Here is a 22,398-nt window from a genome sequence, read left to right on the forward strand (position 1 = left end):
CAAGAGCTATAGATGTTCAGATAGAGATTCAAATCAGGAGAAGGCAGGCCACACAGACAAGGGCAGCATTTATTGCCCATCTAAAGAAGTTAGTGATAAGCTGCCATTTTGGATACAATGTCATGGTGTGCTTGCTTAGTCATTTCTTAGCTGCTAGGATACTACCTCCCAAAAAAAACTCTTGCTTAAATATTATTAACATTTTCTAGTTCTCCCTCTGTCTGCAGAGACCTGCCAACTGTCTCAGCATTTTCTTGTTGGTTTCAGATTTCCAGGATCTATATCTATAGGATCAGATGTATGGACAAGGACAATGAGTTGAATGACATCCTTCTGCATTGTTTGGTTTTAACATTTCTCTCAAACTGAAATATTGAATGCTACAATACACCAAAATCTTTCAAAAATTATTTTAATATAAAAATAATTTAAACATTGGAGTTGTGTCATATTAGAGAAAGGCTGGGGTTTCAGGAAATAAAACTTTGAAGAACAAATTACAAAAATACAAAGCAGCATAACTAATATGCAAGGAAAATTACAGTTAGAGCATTATTAAAGATTATTATAGATCTGACACAGCTGAAACGTTGTGCAATTCTGAATGACCACTGGAGCCCATACGCTGTGCTGGATCCAATGATGCTGCTACCATTAAATGGACCAATTTATTCACAAACTGTCCATTCTTGTGTTTTTCATACACAAACGTCTGGAACCCTGATTAAGAATTCTGGAAATTCCATCACGTATTTTACTATTTCATACCCTGTTGAGGAACTGGAGATGACAAGGCTGGATGGAAACTCTGGTTGGAGGAGAGTGAGGGTGAAGGGAATTTTGATTGATTAAAATTAGAGCGGTCAGGTAAATCAGGATTTCTTCAGAGGGGGAAGTGGGAATCTGCCTCCCAAAATTGTCGAAGCTCAGGGAAAGACGCAATAGTAGCTGGCCCGTAGAAACATTTTGTTATTCCGCTCCTCCCCAGTGGTTGGATTACAAAGCTGATGCTTCATTTGTATGAAGGCTTGATCACTGCCTACCCTGGACTAACTGTTCAGTTCTGGGTTGCATATGACGCCAGAGCTCAGAAAAAAAAATCACAATTGTTATGATGTAGGAGGTGGCTGTTCAGCCCATTGTACCTGCAACAGTTCTTCAAACAAGTATCATTTCTGGTGCTCAACAAGAGCTTGAGCCCAGATCTTGACACCGGACTGCTTCCCCCACACACAGTCAGCTTTGTAAAACCAAAACACAGGTGACTTCCGGCACATGTTAACCAAGTTCAGGTGTGTTGTACCATGCGATTGTATAGTTTTAGAACAAGTCACTCAAATCTCTTTATCCAGGATGAAATGGTTTAGTACAAGACTTTCAGCAATGTCAGAAGGTTGAGCAGATGAAACCCCTGCAAAATTACACTGAATAAGTACAGACACAGAACAACTTCATGGCAGAGAAAACAGGCTCAACCTTTGTTTATCAGTTTTAAAATAATGAGTTTTCAAATGAGCCTTAACACAAACTGGCACAATAAAATTAATCACTTTTTTAAATAACTCAATAAATAATTGTTTGATTTAATTCATTTTCCATTGTGGATTTTCCCCAATAGTTGAGCTTTACCTATGCGCTTCAATGTGCGACACACATTTTAAGTTTGGCACTGATGAGATAATCTCCGTCCTACCATAACTTTGTGGCGAGACACATCTGGCTCCTAGTGTTAGCCTTCAGAGACAGTGCGAAGCTAAGATTCCAGCAGCAGTTAACAGGATTTTCCCAATGGCTAAGGCACCAATCTCAGGAGTGAAGGGAAAGCTACCCATTTGCACAATGGTCCAGGCATCAGAAACAACAGGAGGTACCAGTCTCAGACAGTTCCAGTTCCAGGCTGAGTGTAGGAGAAACCAGACACATAATGTGTGAGGAATGTGGTATGCTTTGGAGGACCTGGTGTTTTCAGGACTATTGCTGTTTCCTTCATTTGACTAATTTTATGACCTGTTGTACACTTGCAGATTTGGTTAATTTGATTAACTTCTTTTGGTTACAACTTAAAACTCCCTTCATTACAAACAGCTGGTAACAGAGCTAAAGTGATTTTTAATTTTATTCCACATTCTATTTTGCTGTCTCTCACACAGACATTAATTTCAGGATGCAAGCTCTTGCCATTGGCATTCCCTTTCCCTTCTCAGCCCTCTCCTCCTTCCCAACCCAGTTCCATACTTTCAATGAGAAAGGTGCAACTTAACCCCAGCTAATGTGCACTGTATCCAGACAGTGACTTTACATAGTGTTAAATGCTGGAACCTGCTTTATTCCTGGCTCCAACAACAGATTTAGTTTTACCACATGGTTTCTGCATTTATATAGTGCTTTTCTCAAATGCTCCAAAATGCGTCACAGCCAATGAAGTAATGTGCAAAAACTGCACACAGCAAGCTTCCAGAAACAGCAACTTCATAGTTGGGGTTTGGGGTGGGCGGGGGTTCCCAGGAATGGGATCTGGTGACAGTGAAGGAACACTGATATTATTCCAGGTCGGGATGGTGAGTCACGTGGTGGTGGCAGTGTTCCCATGTATCTGCTGCCCTTCTCCTTCTCGATAGAGGTGGTCATGAGTTTGGAAGGTACTGCCCCAGGATCTAGAACATAGAACATAGAACAATACAGCACAGAACAGGCCCTTCGGCCCACGATGTTGTGCCGAACTTCTATCCTAGACTAAGCACCCATCCATGTACCTATCCAAATGCCGCTTAAAGGTCACCAATGATTCTGACTCTACCACTCCCACAGGCAGGGCATTCCATGCCCCCACCATTCTCTGGGTAAAGAACCCACCCCTGACATCTCCCCTATACCTTCCACCCTTCACCTTAAATTTATGTCCCCTTGTAACACTCTGTTGTATCCGGGGAAAAAAGTTTCTGACTGTCTACTTTATCTATTCCTCTGATCATCTTATAAACCTCTATCAAGTCACCCCTCATCCTTCGCCGTTCCAATGAGAAAAGGCCAAGAACTCTCAACCTATCCTCGTACGACCTATTCTCCATTCCAGGCAACATCCTGGTAAATCTTCTCTGCACCCTCTCCAAAACTTCCATATCTTTCCTAAAGTGAGGCGACCAGAACTGCACACAGTACTCCAACTGTGGCCTAACCAAAGTCCTGTACAGCTGCAACATCACTTCACGACTCTTGAATTCAATCCCTCTGCTAATGAACGATAATACCATAGGCCTTCTTACAAACTCTATCCACCTGAGTGGCAACTTTCAAAGATCTATGTACATAGACCCCAAGATCCCTCTGCTCCTCCACCTGACTAAGAACCCTACCATTAACCCTGTATTCCGCATTCTTATTTGTTCTTCCAAAATGGACAACCTCACACTTGGCAGGGTTGAACTCCATCTGCCACTCCTCAGCCCAGCTCTGCATCATATCGAAGTCCCTTTGCAAACGACAAATGCTCTCCTCACTGTCCACAACTCCACCTATCTTCGTATCATCTGCAAATTTACTGACCCACCCTTCGACTCCCTCATCCAAGTCATTAATAAAAAATTAATAAAAATTCATCTATGGTGAATTTCTGCAGTGCATCTTGTAGATATAACATACTGCTGCTGTTGGTGTTGAGGGAGTAGATGCTTGAGGGTATGGTACCAATCAAGCAGGCTGTTTTGTCCTGGATGGTTTCGAACTTTGAGTAAGGTTGGAGCTGCATCATCCAGGCAAGTGAGGAGTATACCATCACACGTCTGACTTGTGCCTCGTAGATGGTGAACAGGCTTTGGGGAGTGAGACGGTGAGTTACTCACTGCAGGATTCTCAACCACTGACCTGCTCTGAGAATCATAGAGAATGTACAGCATGGAAACAGACCATTTGGTCCAACTTGTCCATTCCGATCAGATACCCCAACCTAATCTAATCCCATTTGCCAGCACCTAGCCCATATCCCTCTAAACCCTACCCATCCAGATGTCTTTTAAATCTGTAATAGTACCAACCTCCACCATTTCTTCTGGCAGCTCATTCCATACACGTACCACCCTCTGTGTGAAAAAGTTGCCCCTTAGCACTCTTTTATAAATCTTTCTGCTCTCAGCATAAACCTATGCTCTCTAGTTCTGGACTCTCCCACCCCTGGAAAAATACATTGTCTATTTATCTTATCCATGCCCCTCATGATTTTATAAACCTCTATAAAGGTCACCCCCTCAGCCTCCAACACTCCAGGGAAAACAGCCCCAGCCTATTCAGCCTCTCCCTATAGCTCAAACCCTCCAACCCTGGCAACATCCTTGTAAATCTTTTCTGAACCCTTTCAAGTTTCACAACATCTTTCCAATAGGTTTGCTTTTCCAAAAATGCAGCACCTCACGTTTTAAATTAAACTCCAAATCTTTATGCTATTATAGGCAATGTATTTACATGGATAGTCCAGTTCAATTTCTAGTCAATAGTGATTCATTAGGATGTTATTAGTGGTGGATTCGGTGATGGTGGTGCTATTGAATGTCAAAGGATAATGGTTAGACTCTCTCTTGTTCAGATGGCCATTGTCTGCTAATTGTATGGTGTGAGGTTGCTTGCCTCTTCTCCATTCTCTGGTTATTGTCCAAGGTTTGCTGCTCATGGACTGCTTCAGTACATGAGGAACCATGAAACACTGCTCAACAATTCAAAAATCTTCCCACTTCTGACCTTATCATCATGAAAAGTAATTGATGAACCATTTATATGAAATGTTTAAAGTTATTGTTGTGCAGGCTTTTCCTGTGAATCCAGGAATTTTCTCGATGTCGGTTCATCAACGGCCAGTGTCCAGGTCTTTCTGTATTTGGACATGGACTGCTTCAGTATCTGAGTTGTCACAAATGGTGCTGAACGTTATGTAATCAGTGTCAATGGGAAGATCCCAGGATGAAGGCACATCAGAGTCAATGTTCGCTGCTGGTGGTTCGATACGAGAGAGAGGTGTAGGTTCATTGGCAGCACTCGGAGATGTGCCTGAGGCACTCATCGCTCACCTCATCATTGAAGAGTCTCATGCACTTGGGGCACTGCAGAAGTCCTTGTTGCCTGGCCTCAGTACCCGGGCTCCCGCTGGACTGTAAGGGATGGGAGATCTTTGCTGGTGTCTCTGTACTATTACCAAGGAATGGCGCCTGCACATTAGGCTCCAAGTAGTAGGGGCTGATCCTGCCATGGTGACGGGCAGCTGCATCCCGGTGTTCCTACAAAACAATAACCGGCACGATGAGGAGCCTTGCTCAGGGACTTGGCTCAGGCTTTATACAACAACCTCATCAAATAAACATTACAACAGTGACATCAGAAGGTAATTCATTGTTTCTCAGCAATAAAGCAGTTTCCAAGCCGCAAACAGTGCCACGTAAATACAATTCATTCTTTATCACAAACTTTTCAGAGATTGAATTCATTGATGTAGTCAAATTTGAAGACACAGCAAGATCCCACAAGAGGAGTGTTTTTCCTTTGACATTATTAGGAAGGGGCAGGGGGTGGTTGATGCGGGCAGGGCATTACTAAAACAAAAGACTCAAAGCTATATGATCCCAGTCATCCTGAACCGCTTTACGAACGTATGTTTTTTTGAAGTGTGTTCGCTACCAGAAATGGCCCAGTCCTTCTATGCACAGCAAGATCCCAAAGTGAAATCTGTGTAATCTGTTTTAGTGGTTGATGCTTGAAGGATAACAAGGGAGAGCTCCCCTGCTGTGAATCAGTGCCACAGAAACATTAACATCCCTCAGTGAGAGATTTTGATTAACGTACAGAGAAAGACAGCCCTGAGAGTATTGCACAGTGTACTACACTGGGACCTCCAGCCAAGGATAGGATTTACACACAGAGCTATGGCTGAAACCCACAGAACAGACTGGTTGCTGAGCTCGCACTGATCCTTCAGAGTGTATTTTCCATTTTCAGCCTTATCCTTTGTTTTTTGTTTACCTGTTTCCTTGGTAACTGCAGCCTCAGGCAAGCCATCTCTTCCTCGAGCTCCTGAATCCGGCTTTGGGCCCGTTCACGGTCCTCCCGTTCTGAATGGAAATCATCTTTGTAGACGAGGACCTGAAACCAAGTCAACTTCAGTTAGAGGATGCAGGGAGGGAAGGGAAAACAAAAACACCAGAATATACCAGCAGATACACAGGCAGTGGATCAGAAACAGGGAGGGGTTTGGATTTTAATCATTGAATTAGGGTTTTCTAGTTGATTTACTCTGCCTCATTTGGGGAACTGGTGGGGGGAGGGGAACAAGATATTATCCCAAGTCCATCGCTGGGTCCTGGCTGAGAAGGTGGGACTGTGGTTGGAATAGGGAAGGGTCGTGGGGAGGAGTTTGGAGGCTGGGTGAAGCCAAACTAAACCCGACTGTCAAAACTAGGCTACAGACAACTGGATGAAGTTTCTTCCTGAGATTAGCAAAGACTTACATTCTTTAGATAAAGTACCTGGAAATTCCTTTTGGGAATAAGAGAGAAACACACCTCATGCTGAAACCAGCCTATCAGGCAATGTCACTGAAACATTACACAACCCATCATCATGGGCGGCAAGGTGGCTCAGTGGGTAGCACTGGAGCCTCACAGCACCAGGATCCCAGGTTCGATTCCAGCCCAGACGACCAGCTGTGTGGAGTTTGCACATTCTCCCAGTGTCTGTGTGGGTTTCCTCCGGGTGCTCCGGTTTCCTCCCACAGTCCAAAGATGTGCAGGTCAGGTGAATTGGCCACACTAAATTGCCCGTAGTGTTAGGTGCATTAGTCAGAGGGAAATGGGTCTGGGTGGGTTGCTCTTCAGAGGGTCGGTGTGGACTGGTTGGGCCAAAGGGCCTGTTTCCACACTGTAGGGAATCTAATCTAATCACATTTAACCACAAGATTCACTAGAGACTGGTGGTTCCTACTTCACCTACATTAAAAAAAATACTTATGCTGTCAAGGTCCAAAATGGTAAATGACATCATATATTAATTCTAGAGACAGCCCACGTGAACTCTACCAACTGAATGGCCTCTGTGCTGCAATAACTATAAAGTAGTTTGTCAACTCTTTATTGGTGGGTTGGAATACACATTCCTGCTAACTAGCAAAGCCAAGTTTCAAAGATGGACAATAGTCTGGTTTGTAGGGGTGGCCACGGCAACAGAACTACCAAGGCAAGCAGTGACTCACTTCAGTGCTTTTAGTGAAAAAAAAGGGAAGTTGCTAAGTTCCTGACAATAGATGATATTTCCAATCCCCAGCTAATTGTGGCTGAGATGAGTCACAAAGAGCCTGGAGTTGCAGGGAGCTAGAGAGGAATTCCCCCAAAACATGTGTAAATCCAAAAAGATATCCCGGCCAGGAATTAGGGCAATTTGTTAATGGGAGATTGTGTCCCAGGCAGTTACTGATGCATCTTCAATCAGTCCAATGAGCTTTGAACTCCATAAGCACAGACATCATCACTCCATCTGTTTGGATGCATAGGATATAGTTTCCAGAACTTGATAATGCAATCAAGAACAAACAGAAGGACATTTGGAGACTACAGAATGACTGAAACAGATGGGGAAATAGGAGATGAAACACAATGCAGGAAAATGTGAAATCATGCATTTTGATTGGAACTGTGAGGCAATATTAACACACTCCGATTTTAAAAGGAGCAGGAAGGTCAGGACTGGTGGTGGTTTCTGTCTCAGTACCTGTTGCTCCAGCATTTGCACTCTCTCATTGGCAGCAGCTTCAGCTGCCTGTGCGGTTTGTAGCTCGCCCCGGAGTTGTTGAATGGTCACCCTTTCCTTGTCCAGGCCATCCCGGAAGCCTGCGAGGCGCCCACATTCTTTCATACTCTCCTCCAGCAGCCGGTTCAGCCTCAAGATCTCCTGCTGCAGCACATTCTCGTTAGCCTGAGGGGCACTAAGTCCAGTTCGATCAACCCTGGACTTCAGATCCTTCAGCTGCTGGTGAAGGTTCTTAACATACTCCTCTCGGCTGATGTCATACTTTTGCCATTTGGCATTAAGGTCTTCCACCTGACAGGATTCAAGAGTAAGGAACTGTTATATAGTGCACATGCTTGGAATCGTAGACAGCCTTAGCTATGTTAGTCCTGTGTGTATAGTGCTGCACTCAGTGACCTCCCAGATCTGCAGTCTCCAATCTGGAGGGGAGCAGCAGAAGATTAGGGAAAAATATCAGCAACCTTCCCTAACACCCCATGGCAACTGTTTCATCCACAGTGTGATAATCCTGAAACCCCAGACCCAAGGCCACAGCTGGAATACTATCCACAGTCCCGTACCCCTTACGTAGAAGCAAAATATACTGGCAACGAAGGAAGGATCGCTACACTGATCCTGGGTACAGAGGGACTGTCTTACAAGGAGAGGTTGAGTAGGTTGGGCCTGTACGCATTGGGGTTTAGATGAATAACCTTCTTGAAACATAAAAAGTTCTTACGGGAATTTGACTGGGTGGATACAGAGAAGTTGTTTTCCCTTGTGGGAGAATCTAGAACCTCAGAATAAAAGGTCACACATTTAAGACAAAAAGGAGGAGGAACTTCTTCTCAATGGAATCCTTTACCACAGACGGCTAGGGAGGCTGGGGTGCCAAATATGTTCAAGACAGAAATAGACAGATTAATCTGTAAAGGAATAAAGGGTTATGAGGAAAGTGGAGTTGATGACGGTCAGATCAGCCATAATCTCTTCAAATGGTGGAGTTACCCAATGGGCTGAACGACCTCCTCCTGCTCCTACGTCTTACAGTCAATCCTGTAAACAACCTGGTAAATAAGGGTATCCACCGTCAGATACGTGAGAGCAACTAAACAAGCATGGGACTCCAGTGACACACACCATGTGACTTCTAGTGCGCTCTGGCTCAGTGTGTAACACATAGGTTTTTGAATCAGAGAGTATGACAAAAGGCTGTCTTTCAGATGAAGTTAAACTCAATACCTGACCATCTGTCCTCCCAAGTGGTGTAAAAGACCCCATAGCAACTACTTTGAAAAGAGCAGAGACACTCTCTTGGTGGCCTGTCCAATCACTTTCCTGGCCATTTATCTCACTGGTATTTGCAGGAGCTGCTATCTGCCAGATTTCAGCACCAAAACTACAGCCACCAAGAGTGAGGTGAAGGAAATCAGGTGCTCTTCGAGAGACCAGAACCAGAGGAACGCAAAAACTGGAGAGGGATGTAAAGAGAATGCAGAGCTCAGTAAACGGGGAAGCCCAAGGGGAAAGGGGCGGAAAAGGACAGGAATTTTAGAACAAAAAGACAGGCCTTGTTTACTGCAGGCTTAAAGGGGCGTGGTTGAATCTACTTACATAAAGTACTTTCTGTTTGAGCACTCGGTTCTCTTCTTGCAGTTGACACATGTTGCTGTCTGGTGAATCGGCTTGATGTAACTGTTGAGGTAAAGTTTACATTGTCAGGCTTTTGTTCAAACTTTCACATCCTTACCAAATTAGATCATGAACCTCGATTGACGCTGCTATGGAAACACATAGTTATTCTTCTGCTTTTTCACAGCAATGAAGTGTTTTCAAAAAGATTATTTATTTGAGCCCTTTTCTTTTAATATAAAGCATTACACACCCAAATGACTGCAGCAGTTCAATGAGGAAGCTCACCAAGACCTTATCCAGGGCAACTAGAGATGAACAATAAATGTTGGTCCAGCCAGTGACACCCACATAGTACAATAATAAAAAAAATACCCAGTTAGATACAGAAGGGTCCCTTCACTTCCAAAAGGTTGGCATAAGGTGGGTTTCCACAAAGATGAAAACATTAAGTGACCAATGGCAGAAATATATGGATATGCAGTTGGAGATTCCTGCTGAAACCTCCAGGAATTTGTGACTGGAGTTGGCACCACTTATGTTATGGATGCTTACACAGTTTTAAAAATGGGTCAACCTGGCCAAGCCACTTCCTCTGAATTTACTGGGAATGGCTCAGTTTGCTTGGCACTGTTACCAGCTCGGATTGGAACTGAGCACTGACTCCAAAGGGTCCTTCTCTCTCACCGATCCTTCCTTTCACAGTCACTCTCACTTCCTCCATTAATCCTTTCATTCCCAGAGACTTTCTGGTCTTACTTTGCAGATCAATCCCTCCTGCCCTTTCCTTAGTTCCCTCTTCATTTCCCCTCCTCGGCTTTACATCTCTCCCCAACATTGACAGGAGGTGCCAATCCAACCAGTCACCTCTCTGATCACTTGAGGTGGAAGTGAGGACTGCAGATGCTGGAGATTAGAGTCGAGAGTGTGGTGCTGGGAAAGCACAGCCGGACAAGCAGCAAAGAAAAATCGACGTTTCGGGCAAAAGCCCTTCATCAGAAATGAGGGTCAAATGTCGATTTTCCTGCTCCTCGGATGCTGCCTGACCTGCTGTGCTTTTCCAGCACCACACTCTCACCTCTGATCATTCTGCCTGGGTTCATTCGCTCCATACATCTCTTTCAGAATTTATATTGTAAATTTTAAAGGCATGACAAATACAGATTGCCCATTACTTTAAATTAAATAATAAACAAGTGGGATCCGACTTCCTGCACACATTGCATTCCAGAATAAATTTCCATTCACAAACTCATTTAATAAAGGCCTCCATTAAATGAGGAAATTAAGGTCAAAGCAAGTTCAACATATAATCTCACGTCCACACTGCAGAGTAAATCTAAGTGAACCCCAAGGGCATGCTGTTCAGATGCATGCTGAAACAATTACAAAACACTGCTACTTGCTGAATTAATATACACCAGGATTAGGTTGCTCGGCTGTCCAAGCCTTCTTTGTCAATGAACACTAGCAAGGCTAATGTGTTGATATTTTGAACTCCACACTACCATCTATTGCTGATGACCTTTAATTCCTCAGCCTAAGATGCTATTAACCTTTACCTTAAAAATATTCACTGACCCCCACTTCCACTGCTTCTGAGGCAGAGTTCCAAAGTCAAATGACCCTCATGGAACTGTTCTCCCCATCTGTTTAAAATTTTTAAAAAACCCTTAATTTTAAAACAGTGGCCCTTAGCTTGGAATCACCCACAAGAGGATGCATCCTGTCCATGTTCACCTCATTGGGAACATTCAGGATCATATCACTTCATTCAAGTCAGCCTGTCACTCTTCTAAACTCCAATGAGAACAAATCCAGCCTCTCCAACCTCCCCTCATAATACCTCCTGGTATCAATTTAATAAACATCCTCCAATGCATTTACATCTTTCTGTAAGGAGACCAGAATTGCATACAGTAATCGAGGTGTAGAAATGAATTGGAACTCATTACATTACAGGGGAAGACAGGCACTCTACACCCTTCGACAAACCTTTCTACAAAGCATTTACTGTTCATTTTCAAAGGTCAGTTTAGTAAATGGAGCCAAGTTTCAGTTATGTATAGAGTCCAAAATCTGGTTTCCAGCATCTGCAGTCATTGTTTTTACCTCTTATGAAGCTGGGCTGAATCTCCAGATCAAAGAAACTTGGGGAAGGGGCAGTGGTTTAATGAAGCAATATAAAATCACGCATAAGCAAGGAGGAAGTGTTGCCACTGACAGGAATGTCACTAACTTGAGGGACACCAAAGGCAAGTGGTAAAACATCCAGATGAGAAGCTTTTTTTTAATATAAAAAATAAGAAGTTAGTAAGATTTGAAATGCATGGCTTGAAAAGGGCTGAATTAAAAAGAACTGGATAATTCAAGAAAAGCAAAAACCATACAGCTATGTGGACACAATTGGGTTCATCGAATCATCCAGTTATTCCCAAAAAGCTGCACAGTGGGGATGACCAGCCTCTGTTCTGTAAGTTTCTAAATGCTCATACAATATGGCTACCACTAAATTTGGAAATTAGACAAAAGAAAATGCTCTCGTTAATAAAGTAATTCAGTTAAAAAGGCAAGCGATCAAAATTATGTCATCAGGAAGGTTAATTATAACGTGGTGCAGCGCTATAGATACTTTTATAACTATCTTTCTAAAACCTTGTTTCCTGCTGTTGGAAAGTCCCAGCATTAATCAAACAGATAAAATGGAGGATGGGAAAGTCCACACTTCACATCATGAATAACCTCCAACATCAACTGACTGGAAACAAATCTCATGTCGGTGCCTGGGAAATTTCAAACCTATTCCTTGGGAATCATGTTGTTTTTAAAACCTTATATTTCTGCTTGTGTATGTTTTGCCTACAATTTTAAATTTTCAAAAAAGTCCAAAAGGTTTTCAAGGTCAAACAGCTGAGAAAGTCCAGAGGGTGGTGCAGTGTTTGGGAATAATATTTTTTTAGGGGGGGTTTGGGGTTGCAGGATGTACTGTCCATAGAAGGTCCAATGCGCAGGGGTTGTGGCACAGTGCTAGTGTCTCTACCTCTGAGCCAGGAGACCCGAGTTTGTCTGGCCTGCTCTAGATGTGCTCATTAACATCTCTCAACAGGCTGATTAAACAATAAAAATAAGTCAGTCTGCTGGATAAAAATGCCTATAAGGCCGAGGAGTTAGAGTATCCCAGCTCTGGTCAGGCCTGCACAGTGTAGGTTCATAATGCTTCAGAGATTAGGCTAGAGGGGCTGTGTGTTTTATTGTCACTCACCAATGCACCTTTTGACAACACTTGTTCCTTGAAAACTAACAGAAGGAGCTACTGCCTCACGGTGACAGACACCATAATCTTGTTCAAATCCCAGTAAATGTCACATTAGGCTGAGACAGTGAGTTAAGGGGGATTGACAAATGGTGAACGTTGAGATAGTGATGTGGGGGGAGAGGGAGAGAAATAGGGGAATAAACTGAAAAGACAGACAGAGAAAAACAAGAGAGAGACAGAGAATAGACAAGTTGGGGAGCAGTGTTAAAGCTTCCCGGTCGGCTGGGACATTCATACTGAGAGGAGTGGCACTGTCAAATATTGTGCCCCCACGGGTTTACACTATCAGGACCTGACAGACCTCCTGACCATGGGTCCTGTCAGTAATTCATAAAGATGTGAAGGTTCTTTTCTCTCAATAACACAGTCAGCCTCCACCATGATGGACAAGAATCAGATCCATCTGTTTGGCCACACATGCCTGGCAGGGTGGTGTAGATGCAGGCAAGTTAGTGAGATGCCAAGGGAGCCAGTCTAGACATCAACTCTGATCAAAACCATTATATTTTGGGTTGAGTGAGGGCTTAGTACAAAATCCCCTCCCCACCAACTCGGCGCCATTCACTGGCTCAATACCTCCCACTTTTATACCCGAATGTGTCCAATTGGGAAAGGTACCGGTCGTGCCTCGGCATCCTGTCTGGCAGGGTTCTGCTCCTTCTCCATCCTGTGCCCAGTCTTTGCCTGCTGCTCCTCCAGCTGCTGTGCCAGCTGCTGGCACATGTCTGCAGTGCTGGCCAGCCGTAACTGTAGTTGTTCGGTCTCATCTGCCAGCGAGCGGCACCACAGCCTCTGGGTGGCATGAAGCCTCTCCTTGTCCCGCAGGGTTTGGTGCAGCCTGGCAATCTCGCTGGTCGCCTCGTGCTTTGAGCTGCTCACCATCTGCTCTACTTCACGTTCCTTCTCCCTGAGCCGTAACTGAACCGCCTGCAGATCCTTCAGAGGAGGAAGCGGGGGTATAGAGAAACAAACCAAGTTAATTTCATTTAACAACTGACCCCGTGCCACAGTAATTAGCTCTCACACTGGGCTGACAATGCCAGGGCAATACTCAGCAAGTGCCACACTGTCAGAGGTGCCTTCTTTTGGCTGAGAGTTTAAACCAAGGCTCAATCAGCACCCCCCCAAAAAGGTGTTTGTGAAAGCTCCCAATGAGCCAATGTTTAGAAGAGAAATATAACCCCACGCCCTGGACAGTATTTAACTCCCAAGCAGCAGCAATAAATATTGATTGTTTGTATTCAGGAAAGGTGCGATAGAAATTCAACTTTTTACTTTTCTAACTCTTTGGCTTACGTTTCTGAATTTGATATTTTTCCCACTCTGCCTCATTTACGACAAATATTTAATGAACTGAATTTTTTTCCCCAATCCCGCTTTGCAAGGTAAATCTAAATTTGCTCTATGAACCAACAACTTCTATCACTTAAAAAGCACAAGGACAGCAGATCCATGGGAACACCACCTCCTGAAACTTCCCCTCCAAGCCACTCTCCATTCTGATTTGGAAATATTCCTTCAGTGTCACTGAGTCAAAGTCCTGGAATTCCTACACCACATGGGACTACAAAGGCTTAAAGCAGTGCCTCACCAGTATCTTCCCAAGTGTAATGAGAGATGAGCAAGAAACATTGCAAGCAAAACGCACATTCCATAAATGAATCAAAAAAGTTAATTTCGTTCTGATTAGATTTAGCAACTTCCAAAACTCTGGACTAACCTCAGCATTCTATGTTGCAACACTTAGCTGTCATATAGCAAAGCCTTCCCTTGTCCTTCTCACTGCAATGAAACACTCATTTTAATCAAACTTTCCTTCTCCACCCTGTGTAAACCACTGATTACCTGGGGATCCTTTCCCCAATGTTGCAAGACAGAATTTTGTCAATAATTCTCTCGTTATGCACTTTGACTTGCCTAACTTCAATGTTAAGTAAGTGCGGCCAGGAATCCTCCCCATTAAGGATGGTAATCTATAGTTTACTCAAGAAGAATTTAAGCTGGTAAAAGAACAAACTTTCATTTATATAACACAATTCACATCTTCAGGATGCCATGATGGGCCTTACAGTAATTAAAGCATGTGAAAAGACACTGGATCAATTTGGACTACATTCTCTGCAGTTTAGAAAGAGGAGGATGAATTTCAGAGAGACTTATAAAATTCTAATAGCATTAGACAGGGTTAATACAGGAAGGATATTCCTGATGACCAGGGAGTACAGAACGAGGGCTCATAGCCGATGGATATATGGTAGGCCATTCAGGACAGAGATGAAAAGAACTGTTTTCACCCAGAGTGTGGTGAGCCTGTGGAGTTTTTCCAAGAGTTAGATGTAGTTCCTAGGCCTAAAAGGATCAAAGGGTCTGGGAAGAAAGTAAGAACAGTGCACTGAGTTGGGTGATCAGTCATGATCATATTGAATGGAACAGCAGGCTCGATGGGACAAATGGCCTACTCCTGCTCCCTTTTTCTATGTTTGTCGTCACTATTGTTTTGTAGGCAAGGAGGGCCAATTTACACACAGCCAGCTCCCGCAAAGAGCAGTTGGTAAAGGGATAAATATTGGATACCCAGGGACACCCTTTTCACCAGAATAGTGCAATTAGATCTCTATAACCATCAGAGAACAGCCTTCGTTAAATATCCCACACAAAGTGCAGCACTCCATCAGGATTACAGTAGAACAGTAGTACAGCAGCCGAGATGATTTGTTCAAATTTGTACCATGTCATTCTGATTGAAAAGTGAGGAACTACCTATGGACGAAGGTCACCCAGTACAGACTATTGTGTTGAAAAATCTCCCATGGAATACCTAAATCATCCAATCATTCAAACTGAATAATGCAAATAAATAGAATCTACACAGTGTTATAAAAGGTCATTTGGTTTGCACCAAGGTTCATACAACACTGGCCGCCTTTATCCTTTAACCCCATCAACATGTCCTTCTAATCTCTTCTTCCTCAAGTGTTTATCCAGCTTCCTCTTAAATGCATTGATGTTTCTCATGTCAGCCATATCTTTTGATACTGAGTTCCACATTCTCACTAATCCAGGAATCAAACAGTCGTTTTTTAAAAAAAAATACTTTCACAGATCGTTTGAGTTAGTCACCCTTGAAACATACAGTCCTCAAAGTGCCACTCAGTTTCCTGCATAACCTCTCAGGTTTCTCTGTAGCCACTGCTGCTTTACCCTAGCAATCAAGACCTACATGGTACTAATAGATCAGTTTGATTTACATGTGGGTGAGAAAAGAGATTGTGCAGAAGGGGGAAGTCCATAATTGTGACAGTCACAGAGTGATTCTGGAAGCAGCAGACTGTCTGCAGACACAAATCAATTTTGGTCTCAGAAATTCACAAGTACCTGTACTTGGTTATTCAAATCAAGGGAAAGACTAGCAGTCAATGCTCAACCCTTCCAAGAGGAAAGTGACTTGGGTCTCAGGCCATTTCAGCGGGTGGTTGAAATGCAGTCACATTGCTGTTGGTCAGGAGTCACATGTAGACCAAACCAGGCAAGGACAGATTTCTTCCTTTATGGGTCATTCCTAACCAGATTTTAAAGAAAAATCCAGTAATTTTGTGTTTGTGCTTATAGACGCTGACTAATTCCAGGTTTACATTATCCCCGCTTCTTTGCTAAAATCTGATCTCAAAATGTTTAGTCCAGGCCTGTCATTCTGTGTTGGTATAGTACTCTATTCTCAGTTCAGAGGGATATGACTTGCAGAGGCCACATTGAGTAATTTCATGTCACATGAGTATTTGAAGAATGATCAGCATGCTTGGCTCTTAACTACTCAATGACTGAGCAGTCAATCTGCTATATCAAACCACCACTGACATAAACACAGTGGGCTATCTCTACCTTCTCTGGGTAACTTGGTATGGTCACTAAAACAGCGTCTTTGCCAGTGATAGCAACATTCCAAGAATCAATATTACAAAGAAGTGTGGTGAATGGTTGCCGGCCATTCTGGAAACACAAAGGGTGCAGATAGACAACGGGGAAGCCACGAGGAAGAAAGAACTTCATAGAGTAGACACAAAACAGGAAAGAGGGTTGAAGATTTCTAGCCTCAGAAATAGAAAAATAGGAAAACCAAATCTCTGGCCAAGAGCAAGATGATTGGTCAGATGTGATTCAGCGGATCATATTTCCATCACTAAACCAGAAAGTTGCAGGTTCAATTCCTACTGCAGACAATCGAGCACAAAATCTAGAATGACATTCCCAGCACCAGAATGAAGGTGGCTTCTTTCAGATGGGATGGACATAAAGATTCAATGGCCCCCATTGAAAGGGGAGGACAGGATTCTTCCCTGGTGTCCTACACAATATCTATCCCTCAGTCCAAATTAGCAAAGTCAAATTCTCTCTTATTGTTGTTTGAGAGAGGTCGCGGTGAGCAAATTGACTGCCCTGTTTTCTACAAATAACAACACTTCAAAAGGAACTTCAAAGTGTTTTCGGATGTCCTGAGGAACTTGAGGTGTTTTCTAAAAACGCAAATACATTCTTTCTTCAGATGAGAAAACCCGACGTTGACTGTGTGACAACAGAAGGAAATGAAGTGTGTTAAGGGCTTGTGGTATTTATGGTCAGCTAGGTTGATATGACTAGCTTTGTAACAAGTAATAATGAATGGGTTTACCAGAAGATGAGTGCCTTCACGAGATATTAGTCAATCGATCAAGTGATTCTGAATAGCATTCACTCTTAGGTTATAATTTGGCTCAATGTCATCCCTCTAACAAAGCAGGCAAATCACTTTCTCAACTTACTGGATCAGTGGGATATAAGACGGTGTCAATTTCCATTGTTTGCCTTTCTTGGTTCCCATCCCCTCAGTGAAATGTCTCAGTCTCAGCCTTACTGAGCTAAGCAATTCTCATTCAAATAGACTCCAGCTCCTTTCACTGGAGAAAGGGTAACCAATTCAAGGTTATGATGAAAGGGTACATGGATGTGAGGATGATAAATGTGACTTCAACTTAGAGGCATGAGAGCCACACTTGACATTTAAATTGGAGTGTGGTAGTTTGGACTCCTGTCCACTGAAGGAGGGAAGTTACACTGCTATGTCAACTGAGACCATTGCTGTGCAGTAGGAATTGAACCTGTAATTTTCTGATTTGGAGATGAAAGTGTGATCCACAGAATCACATCTGATCAATCATCTTGTTGGCCAGAGATTTGGTTTTCCTATTTCTGGAGACTAGAAGTCTTCAATCCTCAAATTCCTGTTTTCTGTGTTTACTCTATGAAGTCCTTTCTTCCTCATGGCTTTCCTGTTGTCTATCCAATTGATTCACAGCACCCTTTGTGTTTCCCCGTGTGGGGAAAGTCAAAATTATGGGTCATAAATGAAAGATGGTCATTAATAATCCAAATCAGGAATTATATATTCCTTACCATCACAGTGAGTAGCTCAGGCAAAAAGTGCTGATGAAGAGCAGGGCAAGCTATGCAAACACACTGGAGTGAGGGGGAATATGTTGAATTGATAGGGTGAGAGGAAGAGGAACAGATGAAAAGTTGTGTGGGCACAGACCGGTGAAACTGATTGGCTTTTTTTTTAAATAAGCCACTGCGCTGGAAACCTATACTAAAGAGTCTGCAATGATTTTCCCATGTTTTGGAAAAGCACAGCTCTCTCTCAGTGGTGTCTAGTGGGAATGAGTTTTGCAAACTCCATCCTGCAGGATGGATGAACTTCAGTGAACCACAAACAAACAATGAGGCCCCACTACCACACTCCAGTTTATACCTCTCATGCCTCTGGGTTGAACATCCATTTCAGGGCCACATACACACTTATCTGTGTTGACATTCCTAATGCTGTACTATCAGAGACACTGTATTTTGGATGAAGCCCTGCCTCTGCCCCCTCAGGTGATTCCACAGTACAGTTTTGTGGAAATGCAAAAGTATTCTTCACAATGACCTGACCAACTGTTTACCTCTCAATCACTGTTACTGCAATAGATTGACACTCATTACCTGCTTGTTTGTGGGAACTTGCTGTACCTAAAATGGCCATTGCATTGTCTTCACTGTACAGCAATGGCACTTGAAAAGTACCATTACCTAGAAACACTATGGTAAAAAGGCAATTTGTCAGATTCTCTAATTTTCTCTTTAAAATAAAGTTCCTTTTAATCCAGCTGACATTTAGAAAAAGAATGTAACAACTTGGCTTTTGAGAAAACCTTTAAAAATACTTTGTTTCTTCCCCCTTGTGTTGTGGGCATCAAGTGCAAAGTCAGCACTTATTGCCAATTTTTAATAAGAAGATATTAGTGACTCTTCTGGAGCCCCGGGAAGGATTTGATGCAACTGATTGACTCACCACTCAAAGCCATTATTGGTGGCATTGGAGTCACACGGGTAAGTCCAAGAGGCTGGTTTCCTTTCCTCAAGGACGTTAGTGGAATCAGATTTTATTCTCCCTTAAACATTTGAGGGTGCCTCAAATCCCAAGTTGATCTCAAGGTGAGTCACTTACAGTTTGGACTCCTAGCCACTGAAGGAGGGAAGTTACACTGTTACGTCAACTGAGACCACTGCTGTGCATCAGGAGCCACACAATCAGCTTATGCAGCTTTCAGTAATTTTTTTTTAAAAAGACACCCCAACGCAGAGTAATTCACTTTGATTAGTTCTTTTAACTTTGTGCCACATTCCTTCAACTAAATGCAAGAGGTAGCAATTCAGGTCATTGTGCCTGTACAAGCTTTTTAACGAGAAATTCATTTAGTAATACTCTCCTGCTTCCTCCTGTAACTCTGCATTTTCTTCCTTTTCAGATAAGTTTAAATCCATTTTGAATGCTGCATCATAACCTGTCTCCACCACATTCTCCCGTAATTCATTCTGGACCTTAGCTGCATTCTGTATGAAAAAAGCCTTTCTTCTCATTTGCCAATTACTTTAAATTTGTGCCCTCACATTCTTGATCATTCCACGAGTGGGAACATGCTTCCCTCTATTTACTCTGTCCCAACCTCTCATTAATATTGAATAAGACAGATGAATACTGCAACAAAATATCCACTCAACCTTCTCTCTAAGGAGAACAATCCCAGAATCTCCGAACTGTCCTCAAAACTGAAATTCCACATCCCTGGATCCATTCTGATAAATATCAGTATCTACTGTTTCTGAGCAAAGTAATTCCTTACCCCTCAGCAGCTTTTATTCATTTGTGAATCAACTTGGATTACATATTTTCCATAATGCCACAGCAAGATTTCCACCAGCATTCTCAAAGATCCATCCCACCCTGGCTATGTTTTTCTACAACCTCTACCACTGGGGAGAAGGTACAGAAGCCTGAACACACGCACCAGCCAGTTTCGTAACAGTTTCTACCCTACTGTTGTTAGAATACTGAATGGACTCTCAAACTTTTAACATTCGCCTGTACCTATGTTTTTGTTTTTGCCACTGTTTACTTATTATTTATTTAATAGGTGGCACAGTGGCTCACTGGTTAGCACTGTTGCCTCACACACCAGCGACCCAGGTTCGATTCCAGCCTTGGGCGACTGTGTGGAGTTTGCACATTCTCCCTGTGTCTGCGGGAGTTTCCTCCGGGTGCTCCGTTTTCCTCCCACAGTCCAAAGATGTGCAAATCAGGTGAATTGGCCATGCTAAATTGCCCCATAGTGTCTGGTGCATTTACGAGAGGGAAATGGGTCTGGGTGGGTTACTCTTCTGAGGGTCGGTGTGGACTTGTTGGGCCAAAGGGCCTGTTTCCCCACTGTAGGGATCTATTCTAATATCTATGCTACTTAACTGCCTGCATTGCTCGCAAGGCAAAGCTTTTCACTATGCCTCGGTACACATGACAATACAATTATAATAATTTTTTAAAATACCAGATACATCTTTACAGATGTTTCTGCCCCTTACCTCTTTCAGCTTGGTGTTCTCCTGCTGCCAAGTCCTTGATGAATCCGCCAGCTCCTTTTTGGCTTTACCCACCTCTTGCAACAGACAGTCCACAAGGGAGCCGGACGGGCCGAAGCTGACCCCGGGCTCCTGGCCGTAACTGACCACCGCGGTGCTGCCCTCGTAGGCGGCCAGGCGAGCCTGCAGCTCCTTGACCAGGCCGTCCTTCAGGGCGAGCTCCTGGCTCAGGCGGCCCACTTCCTGCAGCGTTTCGTGGTAGAAGGTGGTGATGGCGTTGTAGCTTTTCAGCCTGGCCTTGGGGCCCCGGTTCTCCTTCGTCAGCCGGCTGCAGACCTCATCGTTGTCCACAGACATTGTTTTAGGAACGCGGTTCCCCAATGCGGCCAACCCCCCCCCCCCCAAAAAAAATCAGAGCGGACAAAAAAAAAACAAAGTTATCAATCGGGATTTTCTTCTCAAAAGTCCAAGGAGTTTTTAGAAAAAGGATATCTAAACGAAGACATTGTGTGCTGGATCAAATTGTAAAAATGTTACCAAAAATTCCTCCGTCCCTAAATATTAATTGTCTGAGTTTTGATTGTCAAAAAAGTAGCAAGTAGCACAAATTGTCCGTATTTTCAGCGTTACATTGAAAGCTAATTATTGAGAGACACTGTAGCTTTATGTGGATTGTCTGAAATGAGACTGAAGAGTTTACTCCGGCTCAGTTAGTAAATATGGTTAAACCTTGTCCTCGGGGTAGTGACTGACGGGATCCATTCCGTTCCCTCCATCTCATTTTGCAATCAGCGTATTTCCATCCAACAGCTCGGGAATTTCCTCTCCGGGGGATCCCCCTCCTTCTCCGGATTTTTTTTCGTACTTCTCTCTCTCTCTCTCTCTCTCTCTAAAAATAAATGTCCAACTCTACTCCACTCGCTCGCCCCTCTGTCTTATTCCGCTTAACATTTGCTGGTTAAAAGCTCCAAGAAAACCACTCTCATAATTTAAAAAAAAGACAAAAGCACAGGCAGTATATTTTTTTAAAACATTACACGTGTCTGACTAAAAGGAACTACTCGCTTGACGAAGGCTTTTTTTTCACATGACGTTTTGACGCTTCCTGTTCGGATTTACCCTTTTGTTTTAAATGAGGGATATACAACCTTTAAAATATGATCTTTTACATCGACCCCCCCTTCCCCTCTTTCCCCTCTTTCCCCTCTTCCCTCTCCCATCTCAAAAGTAAATGTATACATTTCACATTCATTACACAACATTCCTTCTCCAAGTGGGCGTGCATGGCCCATCACAGCAACATCCGCTTCACGTTATTTCTCAGAATTTCATTTCAGTTTCATGCGAATTTCTTTTTGAAAAGCGAGAGAAAGCAATTGGCACTAGTTCTCCCGGGACAAGGCAGAGTGGGGTCGTGAGCGGGCTGTTTGTGAGCAAGTCATGCTGGAAAGTTTTGTAAATGAAGCTACCAACCGGAACAAAGACTCTTCAAAACTACGCTTTAGAATTATTTGATTTATGTGGGCATTTTCTTTTGTCATCTATCAATTCCAGGAAGTGATGCATTACTGAGTCTTCGTTGACAGATGATAAGTCTGGCCCCTGTGGGAAGTTCAGTTATAACTCTTCAGTAGAATTTAGACCACAGAAACGGACCCTGCTGACACTTCCCAATGAGGGGTACATCTCATCGTGTTCCTTCACCATCGCTTCCCCTGAAATGTTATTGACTTTATGCTAATAAAAGAAAAACAGTAAATGCTGAA

The 22,398-nt window shown here is 43.2% G+C and overlaps 1 protein-coding gene across 2 annotated transcripts; it reads right to left on the reverse strand.

Annotated features, from left to right (window-relative positions):
• Positions 1 to 442: 442 nt before the first annotated feature.
• On the reverse strand, positions 443 to 21,807 carry tnip2 (TNFAIP3 interacting protein 2). Of its 2 annotated transcripts, none has more exons than XM_072593939.1 (6): positions 20,636 to 21,807; positions 13,334 to 13,642; positions 9,373 to 9,453; positions 7,741 to 8,070; positions 6,001 to 6,120; positions 443 to 5,261 (listed from the first exon to the last, which is right to left on the reverse strand). In XM_072593939.1, the coding sequence occupies exons 1-6, from the start codon at positions 20,987 to 20,989 to the stop codon at positions 5,010 to 5,012; spliced, it is 1,446 nt and encodes a 481-aa protein (XP_072450040.1). In that variant the 5' UTR covers positions 20,990 to 21,807; the 3' UTR covers positions 443 to 5,009. The 2 variants fall into 2 exon arrangements, with proteins under 2 accessions (XP_072450040.1, XP_072450031.1); XM_072593930.1 differs by having other exon boundaries at positions 13,325 to 13,642.
• Positions 21,808 to 22,398: the final 591 nt, after the last annotated feature.

Source organism: Chiloscyllium punctatum, chromosome 2 (assembly GCF_047496795.1).
Source record: "Chiloscyllium punctatum isolate Juve2018m chromosome 2, sChiPun1.3, whole genome shotgun sequence".
Classification (NCBI taxonomy): domain Eukaryota; kingdom Metazoa; phylum Chordata; class Chondrichthyes; order Orectolobiformes; family Hemiscylliidae; genus Chiloscyllium; species Chiloscyllium punctatum.

Coding starts and splice junctions, on each gene's coding strand:
- tnip2 (XM_072593930.1), bottom strand. CDS start 20,989: ATGTCTGTGGACAACGATGAGGTCTGCAGCCGGCTGACGAAGGAGAAC. Junction 13,643..20,635: donor AGAACACCAAGCTGAAAGAG/GTAAGGGGCAGA, acceptor CCTCCTCTGAAG/GATCTGCAGGCGGTTCAGTT. Junction 9,454..13,324: donor AGGATGCCGAGGCACGACCG/GTACCTTTCCCA, acceptor TTACCTCAACAG/TTACATCAAGCCGATTCACC.